General features: G+C 42.7%; 1 protein-coding gene across 3 annotated transcripts in view; it reads right to left on the minus strand.

The window, feature by feature from the left end:
- Positions 1 to 23,237, minus strand: part of smg7 (SMG7 nonsense mediated mRNA decay factor) — a 119,736-nt gene extending 96,499 nt beyond the window's left edge. For 2 of the 3 annotated variants that reach the window (XM_078407584.1, XM_078407587.1), the window contains exon 1: positions 22,893 to 23,237. In XM_078407584.1, the coding sequence (XP_078263710.1) occupies positions 22,893 to 22,921 (29 nt within the window). In that variant the 5' untranslated portion in view covers positions 22,922 to 23,237. Of the gene's footprint in view, positions 1 to 20,005; positions 20,034 to 22,892 lie in introns of all 3 variants that reach the window. The other variant, XM_078407585.1, reaches the window with a different exon arrangement.
- Positions 23,238 to 23,602: the final 365 nt, after the last annotated feature.

A 23,602-nucleotide genomic window follows, 5' to 3' on the forward strand; every position in this document is an offset into this window, starting at 1 on the left:
CTACCTTGTCAGCCCCTATGTCACCCCTTGCAAGGAACTGAATTTCGTCCCTCACCAACAGAGCTACCCCACCTCCTCTGCCCACCTGCCTGTCCTTTCTATAGGATGTATAACCCTGAATATTAAGTTCCCAGGCCCGATCCTCCTGCAGCCATGTCTCTGTAATCCCCACAATGTCATATCAACCAATCTCTAACTGAACCTCAAGCTCATCTACTTTACTTGTTATACTTCGCGCATTCATATACAATTCTTTTAATACCTTACTGATCTCACCTTTCACATCGATTCCTATTACACTTGGCCATATTCTCCTATCCCTTTGTGAGCTTTATTTCCTGTTAATTCTGGGGTCATTAACTATCCCTTTACTCTCTTTCCCTTTAACTCCATCCTTGACTGTCCCATTTGACCCCCCCCCCACCCCCCCCATTTAGTTTAAAACCACCCGTGTAGCAGTGGCAAACCTGCTTGCCTGAATGCTGGTCCCCAACCTGTTAAGGTGCAATCCATCCCTTTTGTACAATCCATCCCTTTTGTACAATCCACCCTTACCCTAAAACAGATCCCAGTGGTCTAAGAATCTAAATCCCTGCCCCCGCACCAGCTCCTCAGCCACACATTCAGATCCCGTATCTCCCTGTTCCTGCCCTCACCAGCACGAGGAACTGGAAGCAAACCGGAGATAACCACCCTGGAAGTCCTGCTTTTCAGCATTTTTCCAAGCTCTCTAAAGTCACGCTGCAGAATATCTATCCCCTTCTTTCCGACGTCGTTTGTGCTGACATGCACTACCACTTCCGGCTGTTCACATTCGTCCTTGAGGATTTTCTACACTCTGTCGGTGACATCCTGGATCCTGGCCCCAGAGGCTGCACACCATCCTCGAATCCCACCTGTTGCAGAAACCCCTGTCCGTACCTCTCATAAGGAATCCCCTACTACCACGGTGCTGCCTGACGTCGGCCTCTTTGGTTTTGGCTCAACAGCACGTTTTGCTCAGTGTGGCAACGTTTTCTGTCCCAACAGCTTCCAAGTAGGTGAGCCTGTTCTCAAGAGGTACAACACCTTGCACTCCAAGTTTCTTTCCCTTTCTCACCGTCACCCACCTTCTCTCTTCCAGTACCTACGGTGTAACAACCTCACTGGTGGACTTGTCCAGGAACGACTCAGTTTCTCGGACGAACCCGAGGTCATCCAGTTGCTTCTCCAGTTCCCCAACACGGTCCTTCAGGAGCTGAACCTGGATACACTTCCCACATTTGTAGCAGCCAGTCACCAGCAGTGTCCCTGACCTCCCACATCCTGCAAGCATCACACTGAATCAGCTTGCTTGACATTTACTTCTTGCGTCTCACCCTCTCCAACTTTTGGTGTGGCTTCCTCCCTCAGCCACCTCGCCAAAGACTCGCAGCCAAAGACTCGCACTTTTCTCACGGGGCACTTCCCTCGACAGGGCCGCACCCCTCGAGCAAGCCTTGCTTATATCAGTTGCTAAATTGATTAATTGGCCAATTTACCAAACTTCTGATTTAATTGCTCAGCCTGATCCCTGCACACACTCCTAACCTGCCTTCCTCTGATGAGCTTGAAGGTATGTGCTGCTGCTTCTCCCGACCTTGACTGAAAGACTAATCGGCCCTTTGGCGCACTTTTCTTAAACGGACTTTCTCTCTGACTCACTCACACTTCCAGCCAATGCTTGTCCTCGCTGCTGCTTCTCCTGACCTTGACTGAAGGTTTTAGTGATCTTTAGCTTTGCATTATGTGGTGGTGGGGGGGAGGGGGGTTGAGGGAAACCTTTTTTAAGCTCTTACCTTGACGGAGATGCAATTTTTTCTGTAATGTATCTCCGTCCGCACTGTGGCCTAACATAGAGGAGCTGGCGGCCTCTTGCTGGGGATTGACTTTAGGAGCTCTAACTGCGGGAGCCTGCAGGACTTAACATTGTGAAGCTTGTGATCCCTTTCTCAGGGATAAACTTTGGGAGCTCCAACCTCAGGAGCCTCCGGACTTAAATAACGTGGAGCTTGCAGTCCTTTAGTTTGGGACCGACTTTGGGAGCTCCATGCCGCAGAAGCTTCGACCGCCCTGATCGTGGGAGCTTCGATCGCCCTGATGCGGGGGCTTTGATCGCCGGCTGCCGGAGATTCAACCCCCCTACTGCGGATGGTTCAACTGCCCCGATCGCGGGAGAATAAAGAAGATTAGACTTTATTTCCTTCCATTACAGTGAGGAATGTGGGAATCCACTGTGGTGAATGTTTATGTTAACTTTTATGTAGTTGTGTGTCTTGTTGCTTTTTTTAGTAAGACTGTATTGTAAATCGAGTTTCACTGTACCTTAATTGGTCCATGCGACAATAAAATACCTTTGAAACCGAAGCACCCAAAGAAAACCCATGTGGTTACAGGGACAACGTGCAAACTTCATACATGCATCACCTGAGGACAGGATTGAACACAGGTTTTTAGTGCTGTGAGGCAGCAGCTCTACCAGATATGCTTTATCAAATTTTCTCTTTGCCTTTTTAAAGAAAACAATTCCAGCTTCTCTAATCTATTCTAGTAACCGTGGCCTTCATCCCAGAAACCATCCTTGTGAACCTTTTCTGAACATTTTCTAATGCCTTCACTTAATTTCTGTGACGCACCCAAGATTTGCACATATTAGGTCAGCTGAGGCCAGACCAATATTTTATGGAAGTTCAGCATAACTTCCCTGCATTAAGCGCCATGACACTACTGATGGACTTTAAAACGTGTAGCATTATTATCTGCTCTCTCAACCTATCCTGTCAATTTCAATATCATGTGCCCATATCCCTTTGCTCCTGCACTTCTTAAAATAGTATCCTTTATTCTACTTGCTTATCCACAATCTTCACACTAAAATCTCATACCTCACATTTTTCTGCATTAAATTTTAACTGCTGTGCTCAGTCTACCATTTTATTTATATCCCGCTGCAATAAGCGAGTTTGGTATCTCGATATACGCAAAGAATCATGGGATTTGTGAAAGGTCATTCAGGATAAACAATGAGCGTTGCTAGTGAACTTAATGGCTAATGGGGCAATTCCAACCAATAGTTTCACAGTGTTGTGTTTCTTGTAGTCGGACCATGTCAAAGCCTGCAACTGTAGATGCCGTGGTCATTCTATAAATATCTCTGTGCAGTCGAGTATGCATCTCAGTGCTGGGCATTTATTTATTATCTGTTTCGGATGCGTGGACCTTATCATAGAAAATAGGTGCAGGAGGAGGCCATTCAGCCCTTTGAGACAGCACCGCCATTCATTGTGATCATGGCTAATCATTGAACGGCAGTGCTGGCTCGAAGGGCCGAATGGCCTACTCCTGCACCTATTGTCTATTGTCAAGAACAACTTCCCCGCTCTAATCTAATGCTTCAACAGAAGTATTTCCAATCTCCCTTGCTGTACCCTTGCACTTTTTTTAAAAAACCTGCCCGTCTCCATAGCTGTAAAACTATATTCTGTTGTTTCCTTTCTCTTCTCGAACTACATGCTGTACTCTTGTACGGTATGATAGCATGCAAAATAAAGATATTCAGTCTATCTCGGTACACATGACAATAATAAACAAATACTGCTGGAGGAAATCAGTGGGTCAGGCAACATCTGTGGTGAGGAATGGACAGATGACTTTTCGGGTCAGTGGGAAGTTAAATGTTGATCAAGAAGGAGGGTTGGTGGGTAAATAGAAGAGACTTGTGAAGAAAGAAATGGGGGTCCCGGAGTAAGAGATGAAGAGCAGATGGAGGTGGAGAAGGAAGGGAAAGGAACTGGGTGATGGGGCGGGGGAATGGAAAGAAAGGTGTGCTGCGGGGAGGGGGTGGGCGGGGATAGGGGCAAGAGTGGTAGACGAGGGGAGGGACTTATAGCTCAAGCTGGAGAATTTTGTTTTTATGCCCTTGGGTTGTAGACCATCCGAGAGGATTACGAAGCGCTGGTCTTGCTGTTTACATATGCCCTCACTCTGCCAGTGGAGGAGAGCAAGGACAAGAGGTTGATATGGGATTGGGAAGAAGAATTAAAGTGGCTTGCAACTGGTCTTTCCAGTTGGCCCTGGCAGACAGAATTCAAGTGCTTGGCGAAGTAGCTGCCTAATCTACACTTGGATTTACCAACGTAAAGGTTGCCGAAAGAAGAGCTTTTACTTAGTCAATCTTGTAACTACACTATCCATTTTATGCCATGTGCTTCAACACATAAAATGCCTCAGGAAGTCCATGTGCATCATATCAACTGCAATACTCTCATCAACTGTCAGTTACCTAACCAAAAAAAAAACGTTTATACACAATTTGCCCAATCGGTTCTGGTTTGCATTAATCAATTTCCTTCTGGGTGGCTATTAATCCTGCTCAGAACCAATATTTCTAAAAGCTTTCTCACTGCTGACATTAAAAGACTTGCTGGGTTATCGTTCCTCACTTTTCAAAGACATGGAAAAAACAGAAGCCACTTTCCAGTCTTCTGGCATTATCTCGCATCCAAAAAGCATTGAACAATTATGGTCAGTGCCCATGTGATTTTGTTTTGTATTTCCCTCAAAATTCGACGATGCATTCCATCTTGTTCTGGTGACTTGCCCACAGAGCTTAAGCCATTTTTTCTAACACTGCCACACTATTCATTTTTCACATGTCCAGTATTTTGCCTACCTCCTCCTACACTATTAATTTAGAAGCAGCCTCTTCCTTCATGAAGACAGTTGCAAAGTACTCTATAAAACCACAGTGCCCTCAGCATCCATGTGCCAATTCGCATTTTAATCCTTGATAGACCTCACCTTTCAATACAACCTTTGACTATTTATGAGTCTTTAGAATACTTATGGATTCCCATCTATGTTAGCAGCTAATCTCATACTCTCTCTGCTTCTCATTTTAATTTTCACTTGTGAAATCAGCCTGGCTCTTTCCAGTATTTACAATCCAACACGAGTCATATGCAGCCTTTTTTGATTTACCTTTCTCTCTCGTTTTATGTCAGCCACGGAGCTCGAGATTTGTTTGTTCTTCCTTTGTCCTTCAAAAGAATGTTTCAACCATTTTTTTCCTTAAAGGCAGCCCTTGCAAAATTTTGATTCCCACCATTTCACTCCATTTACCTGGACCACATTCCATCTGATCCCTTTAAGAAGTGGCAGCCCTCCAAACTAAGCTTTTTAAAATTTTGTATGATCCTGCTCCTTTTCCAGTCTGCCTGCAGATTCCCTAACCGGCTGGCAGGAATTCATCCCTCTTTCTAACATGCCATTTGTACTGCTTTGGACTTCCTTTGACAGCTCTCTCTTCGAGAGGTGCTGTAGACATTGAGCGATATCCTCAATCCTTGCACCTTCTTCTTCTGTCGCATGTCTTTTAGAACTGCAGCTCCGTTGAGTCGAGCCAGGCCAACGTGCCATCGTCCAGGTCAATCAGACCTCGTTCACCATTCGGTGGCCAGTATTTGGGGCAACTGGTGACTATGTGCTCCACTGTCTGTGTTGGGTCCCCACACTCGCAGAAGGCACTGTCCACGAGACCCCACCTCTTCATAGCTACTCCATAGCGTCCAAAGCCTGTCCTCAAGCGGTTGAGGGTTATCCACTGCTTTCGGGGCAGGTCCTGGCCAGGGACGTCCATGAGTTCACCGATGTAGCGGTGTAGCCTAGATGGTTCCGCTGACTTCCACTGGTCTCTCCATCTCGTCTTGACCCAGGTAGCCTTGGAAGTGTCAACTGGTGTTGTACAGAGCAGCTCGTGGGCTTGCACGGCAAAGGGGCGCCGTGACTTGAGGCGCACATGTCGTGGTGTCTCTGTGATGATCTGATGGAGAAGGTGCACCAAGGAGATAACATAACATTATGGGTTATGTCCACAACTGCAGCAACACCTGTCTGCTCTCAAACCATTGAATCCTTTATCACAATTGTTCCAATGTTTTTTGCCTCCCCTGTAGCTGAGCCACTCGTAGTGGCATGCAACTGATTCTGGCTGCACTCCCAGGTCATAAATACAGTGCCCTCCATAATGTTTGGGATAAAGACCCATCATTTATTTATTTGCCTCTGTACTCCACAATTTGAGATTTGTAATAGAAAAAAATCACGTCTGGTTAAAGTGCACATTGTCAGATTTTAATAAAGACCATTTCTATACATTTCACCATGTAGAAATTACAGCAGTGTTTATACATAGTGTACATACGTAGTGGGCACCATAATGTTTAGGACACAGCAATGTCATGTAAATGAAAGTAGTCATGTTTAGTATTTTGTTACATCTCCTTTGCATGCAATGACTGCTTGAAGTCTGCAATTCATGGACATCACCAGTTGCTGGGTGTCTTTTCTGGCGATGCTCTGTCAGGCCTGTAATGGAGCTATCTTTAGCTTATGCTTGTTTTGGGGGCTAGTCCCCTTGAGTTTACTCTTCAGCGTATAAAAGGCATGTTCAATTGGGTTCAGATCGGGTAATTGATGGCCACTCAAGAAATGACCATTTTTTAGCTTCGAAAAACTCCTTTGTTATTTTAGCAGTATGTTTGGGATCATTGTCTTGCTGTAGAATAAACCGCCGGCCAATGAGTTTTGAGGCATTTGTTTGAACTCGAGCAGATAGGATGTGTCTATATACTTCAGAATTCATTGTGCTACTACCATCAGCAGTTGTATCATCAATGAAGATAAATGAGCCAGTACCTTCAGCAGCCATACATGCCCAGGCCATAACACCCCCACCACTGTGTTTCACATATGAGGTGGTGTGCTTTGGATCTTGGGCAGTTCTTTCCCTCATCCACACTTTGCTCTTGCCATCACTCTGATACCAGTTAATCTTCGTCTCATCTGTCCACAAGACCTTTTTCCAGAACTGTGGTTGCTGTTTTAAATACTTCTTGGCAAACTGTAACCTGGCCATCCTCTTTTTGCAGCTAACCAGTGGTTTGCACCTTGCAGTGTAGCCTCTGTTTTCTGTTCATGAAGCCTTCTGTGGACAGTGGTCATTGACAAATCTACACATGAAGAATATTTCTGATCTGTCGGACAGGTGTTTGGGGATTTTTCTTTATTATAGAGAGAATTCTTCTGTCATCAGCTGTGGAGGTCTTCCTTAGCCTGCCAGTCCCTTTGCAATTCGTACGCTCACCAGTGCTCTCCTTCTTCTTAATGATGTTCTAAACAGTTGATTTTTGTAAGCCTAAGGTTTGGCTGATGTCTCTAATAGTTTTATTCTTGTTTCTCAGTCTCATAATGGCTTCTTTGACTTTCATTGGCACAACTTTGGTCCTCATGTTGATAAACAGCAATAAATGTTTCCAAAGGTGATGGAGAGACTGGAGGAAAGACTATGTACTGAGAGCTCTCATACCTGCATTAAGGAGGCATTTAAACACACCTAAGCAATTACAAACACATGTCCCAAACATTATGGTGCCCTGAAATGGGGTGGACCATGTATGAACCCAGCTGTAATTTCTACATGGTGAAACCAAAACGTATAAAAATACCCTTTAATAAAATCTGACCACGTGCACTTTAACCACATGTGATTTTTTAAAATTACAAATCTCAAATTGTGCAGTACAGAGGCAACTTATAAATAAGTGATGGGTCTTTGCCCAAACATTATGGAGGGTACCAACTATTGTTCAACAGCACTAATCTGACACCATTGAGATAATAATCTGCCTCCTTGTTTTTGCCGCCAAAGTGGATAACCTCACATTTATCTGCATTATACTACATCTGTCATGCATCTGCCCACTCACTCAACTTGTCCAAGTCACCCTGCAACCTCCTAAACATCCTCTTTGCAGTTCACACTGCCACCCAGCTTTGTGTCATCTGCAAATGCTAGTGTTACTATCATCCAAATCATTAATATATATTTAAAATAGTTGCGGCCCCAGCACCAAGCCTTGCGGCACTCCACTCGCCACTGCCTGCCATTCTGAAAAGGACCCGTTTATTCCTCCTCTTTGTTTCCTGTCCGCCAACCAATTCTCTATCCATGTCAATACCCAATACCATCTACTCTAATTTTGCTCACCAATCTCCCGTGTGGGACCTTATCAAAGGCTTTCTGAAAGTCTAGATACACTATATCCACTGACTCTCCTTCATCCATTTTACTTGTTACATCCTCAAAAAAATTCCAGAAGATTAGTCAAGCAGGATTTCCCCTTCATAAATCCATGCTGACTTGGACCAATCCTTTTACTGCTATCCAAATGTGCCGTTATTACCTCTTTAATAATTGACTCCAGCATCTTCCCCACCACCGATGTCAGGCTAACTGGTCTAGAATTCCCCGTTTTCTCTCTCACTCCTTTCTTCAAGTGGGATAACATTAGCTACCCTCCTGAATCTATAGAACATTGGAAAATGATCACCAATGTGTCCCCGATTTCTAGAGCCACCTCCTTGAATACCCTGGGATGCAGACCATCAGACCTTGGTGATTTATCAGCCTTCAATCCCTTCAGTCTACCCAATACTGTTTCTCCCCTAATACAAATTTCTTTTAGTTCTTCTGTCTCCCTAGATCTTCTGTCCTCTAGTATATCTGGGAGTTTGTTTGTGTCTTCCTTAGTGAAGACAAATTCGAAGTGCCTGTTCAACTCTTCTGCCATTTCCTTGTTACCCATAATAATTTCACCCGTTTCTGCCTTCAAGGGACCCACATTTGTCTTCACTAATCTTTTTCTCTTAACAAACCTAAAGAAGCTTTTACTGTCCTAATTTATATTCTTAGCCAGCTTCCCTTCGTACTTCATCTTTTCACCCCTTATTGCCCTTTTCGCTGCCTTCTGTTGTCCTTTGATAGTTGCCCAATCCTCTGGCTTGCCCCTACTCTTTCCTATGTTATACATTTTTTCTTTTAGTTTTATTCCATCTCTATTTTATGGATATGGACCGAGAGGGTCCACGTGTTAAAATGCTCAACTGGGGTAAGGCCAACTTTGAGGTTGTGGGAGAAGGTCTCCCTCAAGTTGACTGGAGCAGGTTATTTGAGGGGAAAGGAACATCGGCTAAGTGGGATGTTTTTAAAAGTGTACGGAAGGAAGCAAGCTCGGGATGTGTACGTACCCCTTATAGAGTGATGGGCAAAGCAGACAAACGTAAAGAAGCTTGGCTAATGAGGGAAATTGAGACGTTAGTCAAAAACAAGAAGAATGCATGGGACAGGTATAGGCAGCTGGGTCAAGTGCATCCCTGGAGGAGTTTTGGGAATTAAGGAGTAAACTTAAAAAGGAAATCAGAAGGGCAAAAAAGGGCCAGGAGATAGCTCTGGCGGATAGCATTAAGGACAATCCCAAAAAATTTTATACAAAAAGGGGAAACAGGTAACTAGAGAGAGAGAGTGGGACCTGTCAGGAATCAAAGCGGTCACCTCTGTGTGGAGCCACAGGAGATGGGCAAGGTACTAAATGAGTATTTCTCCTCTGTATTCACCGAGGAGAAAGACGGTAAGATGGAAGAAATTGAAGCAGTCACTGGAAGTGTCTTCTGAGCAGTCAGGGTTACCATCGCAGAAGTACTGAAGGTACTGTCGTGTTTGAAGGTAAACAAATCACCAGGGCCTGATCAGAGATATCTGAGGACATTGCGGGAAACTAGAGTGGAAATTGCAGGAGCCCTGGTTGAAATTTACGAGTTGTCCTTAAATACAGGAGAGGGTGACAAATGTTGTGTCTCTTTTCAAGAAGGCCTGCAGGGAAAATGCTGAGAACTAAGCTTAACTTGCTGAGCTTGAATGCTAAGAATGCTGAGCTTAACATCTATAGTTAGTAAGTTACTGGAGAGTATTCTGAGGGATAGGTTATGCAGGCATTTGGATGGGCGGGGTGATTAGGGATAGTTAGCATGGTTTTGTAAGTGGGAGGTCATGTCTCACAAATCTGATTGTCTTTATTGAAGACGTGACCAAAAAGGTTAATGAGGGCAGAGCTGTGGATGTTGTGTACATGGACTTCAGCAAGGCGCTCAACAAGGTTCCGCATGGTAGGCTGCTCTGGATGGTTAGGTCACAGGGGATCCAAGGAGAGATAGCTGAATGGATAGCAAATTGGCTCCAGGGAAGGAAGCAGAGGGTGATAGTGGAAGGTTGCTTCTCAGACTGGAGGCCTGGGACTGGTGGTGTGCCTCAGGGTTCGGCCCGTTACTGTTTGTCATTTACATCAATGATTTGGATGAGAACATACAGGGCAAGATTAGCAAGTTTGCTGATGATACAAAAGTTAGTGGTTTTGCAGATCATGAAGATGGTTGTGAAAGATTGCAGCAGGATCTGGATTGATTGGCCAGGTGGGCGGAGGAATGGTTGATGGAATGTAATACAGAAAAGTGTGAGGTGTTGCATTTTGGGATGTCGAACAAGGGCAGGACCTACACAGTAAATGGTAGGGCTCTGGGTAGTGTTGTAGAGCAGAGGGATCTAGGAGTGCAGGTGCATGGTTCCTTGAAGGTCGAGCTGCAGGTAGATAAGGTGGTCAAAAAGGCTTTTGACACTTTGGCTTCCATCAGTCAGAGTATTAAGTATAGAAGTTGGGAGGTCATGAGAGGTTGAGTAGGCTGGGTCTCTATTCCATGGAGCGCAGGAGGATGAGGGGAGATCTTAGAGGCATACAAAATGATTGGAGGAATAGATCAGGTAAATGCACAGTCTTTTGCCCAGACTAGGGGAAATCGAGGACCAGAGGACACAAGTTCAAGGTGAAGGGGAAAAGATTTAATAGGAATCCGAGGGGTAACTTTTTCCACACAAAGTGTGGTGGGTGTATGGAACAAGCTGCCAGAGGAGGTAGTTGAGGCTGGGACTATCCCATTGTTTAAGAAACAGTTAGACAGGTACATGGATAGGACAGGTTTGGAGGGATATGGACCAAGTGCAGGCAAGTGGGACGTGTAGCTGGGACATTGTTGGCGGTGTGGGCGAGATGTGCTGAAGGGTCTGTTTCCACACTATGGATACAATCCACTATGACTCTACTGTACAACTCTGCCTCTACTTTCATCAAAAAAGGTTGTAAACCTATGCTAAATTGTTAGTATTGGTCAGCCAAGGACTAAATTTAAACCAAAGCTGTTTAAGAAATCTAGTCCACACAACATTGAATTTATAAGTAAGCCTGTCATTAAAACTGTTACTATAAATAATAACTCTACCACTGACCTAGACGCTCGTAAGATGTTTCTGTCGCCAATTAACCTACCAATCAACACATCTGTGCAAAGAAATCCAAACACCTGAAGGAAACCCATGCGGTCATAGGGAGAATGTGTCATCTCTGCAGAGACAACATAAGAGGTTAGAATGGACTGAATTGCTGGAGCTGAGGCAATTGTTCTACTATCTGTGCCATTGTGGCCTACTGGAATCTAATAATGTAAACAAGGGATTTAAATTACTATTTAGAATCTGAAAATCACAGGTAAAATTCCACAACAATTGGAAACGTGAACAATAAATAGAAAATGCACAGGTCGTGTGGTATCTGCATAAAGTATATTTTCTGTGCCAGGTCAGTTCAGTAGAAAAATCTTACATCTCGAAACAATACTCCTGTTTTCTCCTCAAATGCCCTCAAACTTAGTGTATTACCCAAATTTTCAGCTGAAACCTCAAACGACACAAAAATTGTAAGTTTGCTACATAATAAGTAGGTGCAGCAGACTCTCAAAGACACCACCTCAGCATCTGGTTGAAAACAGGAATAAATACTTAGCTCGGTGCTACCGAGAACTTGTTTAGTCAAAGGTGGAGTTGGGTGCGCTGAACTGATTACAAGTCGTGGCAGCTCCCCATCTGAAATGCTCTTGCACAGTGCTACCCCATGAAAGGGAAGGATTACATTTAGAGGGAAAGTGAATAGTTAGCATTTCCAAGCGATCAGATGGAAATAATCTGCAGTAGGCATAATGCCCATCCTATTTGACAGCAGAGATGCCTGACTGGGCAAGTGAACAAAGTCTTGATTAAATAGTTAATATGTACCTCAACTGAGTCAGATCCTACACCTGTTCACAGCCAAAACATCTAAATCACCAGTGGTGGTAGATGCAACAAGTGTAGAAATATCTTCTTGTGCTCAAGATCAACTGTTCTCTGATACATCATTAAAGCATCCATTTTTGGGCATGGCCAGATATCTAACAACTTACCAATACTGACAAATGGATAACATGACACCAAGTGACAATCTAAACATGCATATATTGAGGATAGTTAACATTCAACATTCTAATGCTTAACCAGGATCACTACTTAACTAATGCTTAAACAGGGTCAATCACATTGTTTCATGACTATTCTGATTGTGATCAACTCAACTAATCAAGGGGTTGCAATCTCACCAATGTAGCGACCACATCAAGAGCACCAGATGTAATAGACAAAGTTGGTGGAGGTGCATGTCAATCTGTCTCATCTGGAACATCTGCTGTGTTCCTGAATGGAGGCAAGGGAAGTGGTCTCTAGTTGTCGAGGAAAGCGCCCCAGGAGGAGGGATGAATGAATCACGGAAGTACAGCTGCTGGGATCATGTTTAACTGGCACAAATGACAGAGAATTATATGTTGGAGGTGGAGGCTGGTGTGGTACAAGGTGAGAATCTGGGCAACTCTATCCCTGTACTGTGTGTGTGTGTGTGTGTGTGTGTGTGTGTGTGTGTGTGTGTGTGTGTGTGTGTGTGTGTGTGTGTGTGTGTGTGTGTGTGTGTGTGTGTGTGTGTGTGTGTGTGTGTGTGTGTGTGTGTGTGTGTGTGTGTGTGTGGAGATGAGCGGTATGGGGGCAAGAGCAGAACTACAAGAGATGGAGAAGACATGGGTCAGGGCACCTTCCACAACTACTGTGGGTGGGTGGGTGGAGAGAAATCACATTTCCTGAAGAATGATGACACAGATTTCCTGGAGTGAAATTTGAGGGAAGTTTCTGTTATAAAGCAAAAAATTTGTATGCATCACACTTCATAAACATATGATCTACTTTATCATCTATATATGGCCATATCCATTTCAGACTCCAGTTGGAAGATAAAGGGAGAGTAACAGGAGAACTCCCTGCTCCCCTTCAAATAAAGGCATTGTTTCTTTTGTAGCCACTTGAGCACCTGGGCTAAAATCCACTCCAACAACACAGTATCCTTTCCATGCTATGCCAAAACTTCAGTCCAATGCTCGGGAAATAACTTTGTTTCAGAGGCAGAGGTGTTGCCAACAAGTTATGGCATTAACAAAATAAATGCCTTTAGTATGAGAATAAATAAGAGTTCACAAGGACCCTCCACCTCTCTTTCAACAAAGTGGCAGCTGACCTTTGATGTCAATCTGAACTGGCAGATTCAAACATCTTTGCTCAGTCCACCTGGACCTACCTGATCTCCTGGTTGTTAAACACTTTAATTCCCCTTCCCATTCCCACATTGACCTTGTTGTCCTAGGCTTCCTCCATTGTCAGAATGAGGCTAAATGCAAATTGGAGGAACAGCATCTCATATTTCGCTTGGGCAGCTCACAACCCAACGATACTAGAAGGGTCTCGACCCGAAACGTCACCCATTCCTTCTCTCCCGAGATGCTGCCCGACCTGCTGAGTTACTCCAGCATTTTGTGAATAAATCGATTTGTACCAGCATCTGCAGTTATTTTCTTATGATACAAATATTGATTTCTCTAACTTCAAGTAACCGCTGCATTCCCTCTCTCTCCATCCCTCCCCCACCCAAGTCATACCAGATTTTCGTTTTCACCTCGCTACAGCTAACAATGACCTGTTTCCTTTATAATTGCTACATTTTTGCATATATTTAGTTCATTTGTTCTATATCTCTCTACATCATCGTCCATATCTCTTGTTGCCCTTTCGAGTGACTTTCAGTCTGACAAAGGTACTCAACCCAAAACGTCACCCACAGCTTCTCTCCAGAGATGCTGCTTGGTCCCGCTGAGTTACACCAGCAATTTGTGTCTAACTTGGGCAGATTTTCGATGTTGGTTAACATTCCATTCATCATGTTCCAAAAGACTGTCAAGAGGAAGACAAAAATTGAATTGACCTAGCCATTTAAAATGCCTCCTCTATTTAACGCATGAAGAAACATTAAAATATTTTGTTCAGACGAGTGTAAAGACCCCACATTTATTAATCTCTACTTCTATTAATTGATGCTGGAAGACTTGTTTGTTACAGTAGCGTGCCCATTAATATTAGATTGAATGGAAAAGCAAAAATATAAGCAATGCTAGAATTGCGAAATAAAAACAGAAAATGGAAAACTTAGATCGGGCAACATCTGCCGAGAGTGAACATTTCAGACCAACAAACTATCATTAGACAGAGAATCATAGAGAGCCTTTAAATGATATCAATAAGGGCAGCATGGAAACAAGGAACAAAAAAATCAGCTGATCCATACAGAATTGTCCAAAAGAGATAAAAAGATGTGGCATGTGATTTTCCCACTACAATTGTTAGGAGTGCAGACAGGTAAGTGGGTCTATTCGGATAGATAGTGGATTAGGCACTCTGAAGATAGTTGACAACATCGTCAAAGAAGAGATATAGGAGAAGAAACCGGAGGTGTAAAAACAGTTTTCTAAGAAAGGAAAAGTGTCTGAAGACAGGGAATAAGTTGTCATTTTAAATGCATCCAAAGAAGGGTCTGACCCAAAACGTCACCTATCCATGTTCTCTAGAGATGCGGCCTGACCCGCTGAGCTACTTCAGCACTTTGTGTTCTTTTGTGTAAACCAGCATCTGGAGTTCCTTGTATGTACACAAACTTAATTAGTATGTGGTCAGGAAGAAAAACTGGTCAAATGACATATACCAGGAAGGAGCACAAGAGGTGTTCCATTGGCGAAATCAACTTAGCATGATGGGGAAAAACTAGAGAAAGGGAATGAGCTTATTACATAAGAATCTTACAATAGGATGGGCTGCCAGACGAAGATGTAAATACAATTACATACAATACAATTAGAATGTTTGACATTTGGACATGTACGCAAATAGAAACGGTCAAGAGAGACAGAGGCAAAATAAAGACAAATGGGATCAGCTTGAATAGTATGGATAAGTTGGGCCGAAGGGCCTGTTTCTGTGGTGCACAACTCTATGCAACATTCTCTGTAACCCAGGTATAGCAGGCAGTGAAGAAAGCTAATGGCATGTTGACCTTCATAGTGAGAGGATTTAAGTATAGGAGCAAGAAGGTCGCACTGCAGTTGTACAGAGCCCCGGTGAGACCGCACCTGGAGTATTGTGCGCAGTTTTGGTCTCCTAATTTGAGGAACATTCTTGCTATCGAGGGAGTGCAGCGTATGTTCACCAGGTTAATTCCCAGAATGGCGGGACTGACATATGATGAAAGAATGGATCGACTGGGCTTATATTCACTGGAATTTAGAAGGATGAGAGGGGATTTATTGAAACATATAACATTCTTAAGGGATTGGACACCTCCGGTTTCTTCTCCTATACCTCTTCTTTGACGATGCAGGAAAAAAGTTCTCCATGTTGGGGGAGTCCAGAACCAGGGGTCACAGTTTAAGAATAAGGGATAGGCCATTTAGGACTGAGATGAGGAAAAACTTTTTCATCCAGAGTTGTGATTCTGTGGAATTCTTTGCCACAGAAAGCAGTGGAGGTCAATTCACTGGATGTCTTCAAGAGAGAGTTAGATAAAGCTCTTAGGGCCAACAAAATCAATGGATATGGGGAAAAAGCAGGAACTGGGTACTAGTCCTGGATGATCAGCTATGAATGGCAGTACTGGCTCAAAGGGCCACATGGCCTACCCTGACCCTATTTTCTATGTTTCTAACCCACAGTTGCAGCAACTTTTTTTCAGCACTCCTCTCAATCATCTCCCTCTATTTATAACTTCCCCAGATAGATCCACTGTGATTAACATGCCCATTGACCCACAAAGCTCATAGCAAACATCAAGCACCTATTTACAATAATCCTTCATATCCAATTTTATTCCCCTCAGATTCCATTCAACTCTTTCCCCCAATTCCAATTCTAACCCTCTTGGGTAGCCAATTAACCTAGGAATCCTAGTGTGATTGGGTTACAAGAGGAAGAGCACCCCTGGAAACTGACATGGTCACAGGAAGAACGTGCCAACTCCTCAGACAGCAGGCAAGGACTGAACCCAGGTCACTGAAGGTGCAAGACAGTGCTTCAACAAGCTGCACCAGAGGATTGCTGTCCACACTGACCAAGTGAGCATTCTGGGCTAGTTTAATTTGCCTGTATTTAGCCCACATCCCCTTCCACCTGTCAGCTCATTCCAGGTACAGACTACCCTCTGAATGAAAAAAAATCCCTCTCACTTTAAGCCTATGCCCTTTAGTCTTAGAATCCTATATCCCGAGAAAAATACTGGACTGTTCACTTTATCCATGCCCCTTAAGATTTTATACACTTCAATAAGATTACCCCTCAGTTTCCTATGGTCCAAAGAAAAAAGTTCAAATCTAACCAGCCTTTCCCTATAACTCAAGCCCACAAATTCAGGTCCTAATGAATCTCTTCTGCACCATTTCCTACTTAATGACATCCTTCCTATAGTTTGACAACCAGAACTACATTAAATAAACCAAGTACGGTCTCATCAATGACTTGTACAGTTGTATCATGGCAACCCAACTTCTGAAATTCAATACCCATCCCCAATGAAGCCAAGCATGCCAAAGGCCTTCTTCACCACTGTCCTCCTCACTTGCCACTTTCAAGGAACCATGCACCAATACTCCCAGATCTGTGTTCTACAACATTTTCCAGGGCTTTGCCATTTACTGTGAAAGTCCTGCCCCTGGGCGGACTTGTCAAAGTGCAACACCTCCCTCAAAGGCATATAAATATACGAGTATATGCCTATGCAAAAGCTTCTTAAACACCATGATTCTACCACCAGCTTCCACCACCATGTCTCTTTTACATTGGAAACACCAATTTAAATTGTAGGAATGATCCCGGGCTTCAGGTGGCTGAGACTAACTCACCATCCCATTTCCACTCTGACCTTATAACAAGTTCCAATGCTTTGTCTTCCAGCTAGATATACTGCAGCCTGCTAGACTTCTCCAATTTCTCCAACTTTTTTTCAGTCTGGAACTATTTCCGCCTGTCATCAACTTTCCTTTTCGCATACATAGCCTGACCTGAAGGATATGTCCCACAATCTTAACATTAACAACATATTACAGACAAGCTCTCACTAATCCTAACTATTAAATTACCTGATCTCACTCTATCAGAGGTATTCCCTTTGCCATCTATTCTTACTTTCTCTGCTACCTAAAATTAACTTAGGTTCTCTTTTTCCCAGTTATGACAAAGGGTCCTGGACTCGTAATGTTAATTGTTTCTCTTTCTGCCCGATCTGCAAGTGTTTTCAATATCCTATGCTTTTACTTCAGTCGTCTAACATACCAGGAACCCAACTCCAAAAAGCTGATAAGAAACATGATTTTTATTGCTAGAAGATATTCAGTAAAGATATGTGAGAGGAAAAAGGGGACAGAAATAATCTGTTAAAGCAGAAATGGATAGTGAAAAATATCAAAAATAGAAACTGATCAGAAATAAACCATGGAATATAACTCAGCAGGTCAGGAAGCATCTCAGGAGAGAAGGAATGGGTGACGTTTCGGGTCGAGACCCTTCTTCAGACTGAAGGGCTTCGACCAGAAACATCACCCATTCCTTCTCTCCCGAGATGCTGCCTGATCTGCTGAGTTACTCCAGCATTTTGTGAAATAAATACCTTCGATTTGTACCAGCATCTGCAGTTATTTTCTTACAGAAATAAACCATGATCGATATCACTTAACTGAGTTTAAATACAAGCAGCATCCACATACACAATCCCACCCTTATAGAATTCACAAATCACTACCCAAAAATAATACCAAAAAAAATTGCCTTCTCAGAAGGTGTAAAAAAAAAAAGAAATCAACAAGCTTTTTATCCCTAAACTCAGTTCTTGACACATGGGCTGATGCCATGGCTTTGCTTAATGGAAAAAGATTGCAATACCGATCATTTTATAGGAATGCAAACTTCCTTAACCCCCCCGGCCCACTTAATGTGGAAGATACCTATTGGTGTTTAACCCAATGAGGAAGAATACAGTGCTAGATTCAGTTTCAGAAATGAATTGGAACAAACAAAGCAAATTTCTTAGCATGGGACCTTATGGGGAACAATATATCAGCAGCATAATGTTAACTTTTTTGCCCACGTGAGCAGGCAGTATTTCCAGCAATTATACTTCAAATTTCCAGCATCTGCAACATTTTGCTTGCCGTGTATTTTGAGTTATGGCGTTGTTTTTAAAAATCATTTTTCTCCTCTTCTCTGTATTTCCATTCATCTCGTGCTTATATGCTCCATGCAAATCATCTGTGATTAACAAGCATTCAATAATCTCCCAGTCAGCGCCACCATTTGAAACATTCATTTTCGCTGCATCTCCACCCCAACACAGACATTCCCATTGTTCCCTCCTTTCTGCAACTCAAACCACATTCTCAGCTTTGTTGAAAGTCATTGACAGGAACATCTAATTCTCTTTACAAAGATGCTACCTGCCTGGCCTGCAAACTTCCAGCAATTTCTGTTTACGGCTGGCATAAACTGGTTTTGAACAATTATGGATATGGACATGTAACAGGTAGTTCAAAACCATTCTCTCTCTAGACCAAGTAGGATGGATTATTGCAGGATCAAGTGAGCCAAAAGTAATAGCAATGAAAGGATTTAAAGATGAGAATGCAGTAAATACGCAATAAATTTCATGCAAAGACAGAGCTACCTAGTGACCAATATCGAACTTGGACAGAAAAAGGAATCCAGAACAAATGTACAGTCAATTACATAGCAAAGATTGAAAATTAACAATTTTCCATGCATCAAATAGAAAGGAGGATATTGCCAATAAAGATTAAAGGTGGAAGCAATGATAAGGGTATAGGATAAAAACAAATTTAAGTAGTATCTTGATGGCAGGTAATCTTTAAAGTAGAAAAGTCATCAGAAAAGATGGGAATCATTCCAGGTTATTTTCCATAGCCTTCCAAACATCCAGAAGGAATGAATTCCGACTAATGTCACCTTTCCACACAAAAAATAAGGAAGAAATATAAACCTGGCAATTACAAGCCAAACACCAGCTACATATTCCCCAATATTTTGCAAAGCAGGGCCTCTAAGAATTAGTTGCTCCAGACACTCTTAGCATCACTCAAACATATAAGTGTCAGCAGAATTCCCAGAAGAAAGAATAAAGAGAATTTGAATGAATAGACAGACAACAAATGTCAATCCCAATGCAAAACATTCAAGTTACTACAGTCTTACCTGACAAACAGGAAGACAACTGTGGCAATCAGGAGCCAAATCACTGCATCACAAGATACTTTATTCTTGTGAAAGTTCCTTTAGCTACATTATAAGTGGCCTTCCTTTGAGCATAGGATCAGGAACACATCTCTTCACTGACAGCTGGAGCATTCAGTTCATTCACCGGGTCTCTAATATTAAAGTGGTCCTAACTGGATAGGACAAAGAAAATCAGGTTCCGATGGACTGGGAGACCACATTCATGAAGTGCCAAGGACTACCCATGCTCAGCTTGGCCCAGGAACCTATTTCTTCAATAGCTTCTCAGTCCATGATCTCAACCACTGGGGACAATCTGAGAAGAAACATAGTAGGGGCATCTAATTTTCTTACAAGTTATCTAATTTCTGATTTCAACCAAAATCAGCCACTAGTCAAAATCCTGAAATACCCTACATTCCGTAATGTTTAAAGAATAAATTTAACCCCTATTCACATGTATAACAACTGCCACAATATGGGGCAGGAATATCAAAATAAATGTGAGCATAAGTTACTTCAATCAATCTCCAAGCAAAAAAACAGAAACATATACACATTATTTTAAAAATGTTGCCAAGTATAAAAGATTACCTTAGTATGACCATGGTTGAACTCAGTGCTGAAACAATAAAACATTCTGGGAGTTTACTGTGGATATTTTTCAAATATGTCAAATAACTATTTTCCCTTTTTACAACTTTCATTCAAGACAAAAGAAAATAACATGCTGATCCAGGCACTAATGTGCTATCCACTGGGTTTTAACAATATATGACAATCATACAAATGTGAGAAAACACAGAATACAAATTGGCATTTCAACTCATCAAGTCAAATGGTTTCTAAACATGCAACCTCCCATATGGTTCAATCAAACACCCCAAAAGAATATTCTAAACACATAGTGCTGGAGGAACTCAGCTGATCAAGAGGGAATGGACAGGCAATGTTCTGAGTCCTTCATCAGAGGGGTTTTTCCGGCACTTTGTGTTTTGCTCAAGATTCCAGCATCTACGGTTCCTTGTGTCTCCAAAATATTCTAAATGCTACCTGACCAATTGCTAAGGAGTTTTCTCTCTACTGTCAACGTTGAGTGTTCGCTTTCCACTAGTTATCTAATTTGTATGAACACAACATTTTGATTACATTTTAAAATTTCACCATGCAATATAAATCGAAGAAGTTCATCCATCTCATTTACTCATGGCTAATTCAATTAACTGCTTGCGAATCTTTAAGAAAGTTTCTGCCATAGAAAGCTGCTGAAATAGTGATGTGCTCTTAAAAGCATTATCATATCATATCATATATATACAGCCGGAAACAGGCCTTTTCGGCCCTCCAAGTCCGTGCCGCCCAGCAATCCCCGTATATTAACACTATCCTACACCCACTTGGGACAATTTTTACATTTACCCAGCCAATTAACCTACATACCTATCTATCATTGTTTCTTTGAAATAACCACTTGATGAAACATAGTTAATGTTCATCAAAATTGCTTCTCCAAAAACACAAAATGTCTTTAATTTTTGTGGCCTTTGGAAAGATTTCACCTGTTTTGGAAACACTTTGATTTCTATTGATCATAGTACGATACAAAACACAAATGAATGCATGCAGCCAGACTTTTGGAAATAAGATGCTGCACAAAGAGGCAGCAAAATACTGGAGAAAAGACTGAAGACTCTAGGATTTACCAACATTGCTGGATAGGGTTATGTCCCATTCAGAATCATAGATTCACTGAAGTGGGGACAATGCCACATCATCTTTACTTGAGTGTGCCATTGATTTCAACAATATTTGCTTTACGTTTCAGATCATATTTTGCCGAGTGTTAAATCAGTTCTGCAAAGTCCAAGGGTGTATACATACATATTTAACCTCCGATCCTTCACAAGTTTCTTTAAATCCTTACACTAAGTTTTGCTATCATATAAATAAGATGCAGAAAGTGAATGAAGCCGCCAATAATTACAACTCGGGTCACACAAGCACAACCAGTTTAAATGAGCCCTTGTATCCATGTAATAATATTGCCATAAATACATTTACTATACATTTACATTGCAAAACTGATACAAATGCATGATTTATCTGATACACCTAACAATTCATTGACAATCAAGGCCATGGAACCATTAGGCAAGAGTATCAATATTTAACATAAGTAATAGAAACCAGTATAAAGGCTGTTAATTTCAGCCTATATAAGCAATCTATCCAGAGCAAAGTTGTACCTTCACGAAGATGATTAAAAACTACACACAACAAGCAAAGCAAGGGTGTCAGACATAGTCTCCGTGCCCAAAAAAACAATTATGTTTCTGTCAAAAAACAAACAGTATGACAGGCTTTTGATGGTAGAATACCCGCTGCTGCTCAAACTGATATCTCATACACAGCAACCTAAGGAATCACTGTGAAATAGGATTTAATTCATGCTTCTGGTACCAAAATTGTAGTATTACAATTTTTTATCTATCTGAAATTTAGAAGTACGATATTCCCAAAGCAATCCAACATTTTTATAATAAAGTTGATTAGCTTTAATCATGGTCCAATAGATAATTAAAAATATGCAAATTCCCCAAAACAAATGCCATCGTGAACAAACCCAAGGTAGGAGAAAAAATATTACTACTAAATTGCACTATTTTTTTAAATCTTGGAAAATCCAGATGAAAACAGTGACAAGATCAGTACATTATTTATTTATGAAAAAAGGTATTTCCAAATAGGGGAGATAAATTAAGAAAGTAGGGTTTTTTTTGCATTAATGAATTATGAATACAGGGATGTTTACATGTATGTCTATCAGCCCCTTGGATTTGATGCCTTCATTTATGCTACATACTATGAGATCTCCTAACCATACTTCACCTCAGTCAAATTTTCAACAGTGAAGTAATGTTTATACAAATACAAGTATCACCTTCCACTGAAGCACATTCCTGGAGCTAATTAATTTTAACATTACTCGACCACTATTCAGACAAGTAAATCATTAAACATAGATTCCAGTTTCCTGCATTAATTCGGACTGTGAAAGGGGCAGCATCAGAAGATGTTTACTTTTTGAAACGAGTGCCTGCACCATGCATGTGTACTGATACTATCTGATGTGTGTGTGTGTGAGGAACGTTCGAGGTTACCAGGACTATGCCCCAGGACAAGTGCCAAATCCCACCTCCAAACTCTGGTGGCAGATGCGGGGCGCAAATCGTTATCTGGTAAGACGCATGCACTGCCTGACCTGGTGCCAGGGATGGCGACTGGCAGCGGGGAGAAGGACACGGGGGAACACCAAGCAACCGCGTCGCTTGCAGACGCTCCGTGCACGCAGTGCGGAAACCCAGAGCGGGGCTCAGGGCCTGGTGCGGGGAAAGCAGATGATAACCCGGAGTCCGTCAAACACCTCCCACCGCTCTCGGCCGCCATTAGCGGCAGGCCTGGACCACTCACGGCCTCTCACCGTAAATACTGCGCGCAGAGCGTGTTCATTCTTCCTGGCTAAAGCCCAGCAGCAGCCGCCATGTAATCTCCCGAGTGCTCAACGATCCGGATGCCGTCGGCGAGGCGGAGGTTAAACTCATAGCTCGGCGGAGCTGGATAGAGGGCGAAGAAGAAATAAACCACACAAAACCATCAAAATAATCACGAGAAAAATCCGCCTGTGGAGAGGGCAGCGAGGCGGGCGGGCGCTGGGAGTGAGGGAGGGCCGTGGTCTGGTCAGGGGCAGCGGCGGTGGGTCTACGCGTCGTCTCCAGGCCGCTCGCTGCTGGCGGCGGCGGCTTTATCAGTGTCACCGCCGACACCGTCCCCGCGTTCCCCGCCCCCTCCTCCTCGACCCCACTCACTTCCGGCCCCATGTCGGTACAACCTGCATTGCCATCCGGCGGAAACACGCCAACCATTCACCCCGCAAAACTGCTCAAGGAATAAATCCATATTAAGTTACATCGAGGAAGAGAGGTGCGTCAAGGATCCTCTCGTTAGAAAACTGCTCACTTTATCAAGTAAAGAAGGTGTAGGTTTGCACTGACAGATGATTGGAATGGGAATTTTTGCATATGTTTGCACTTGCAGCTCGATTACGAGCACAGCAGGCTCAATAATAGCAATGCTTTTGTTTCAGAGCCATGAATGTTGTTAGTTCAATTCCCATTCCAGAGATAAGGCCTG

This window comes from Rhinoraja longicauda, chromosome 11 (assembly GCF_053455715.1).
Source record: "Rhinoraja longicauda isolate Sanriku21f chromosome 11, sRhiLon1.1, whole genome shotgun sequence".
In the NCBI taxonomy this organism is placed as follows: Eukaryota; Metazoa; Chordata; class Chondrichthyes; order Rajiformes; family Arhynchobatidae; genus Rhinoraja; species Rhinoraja longicauda.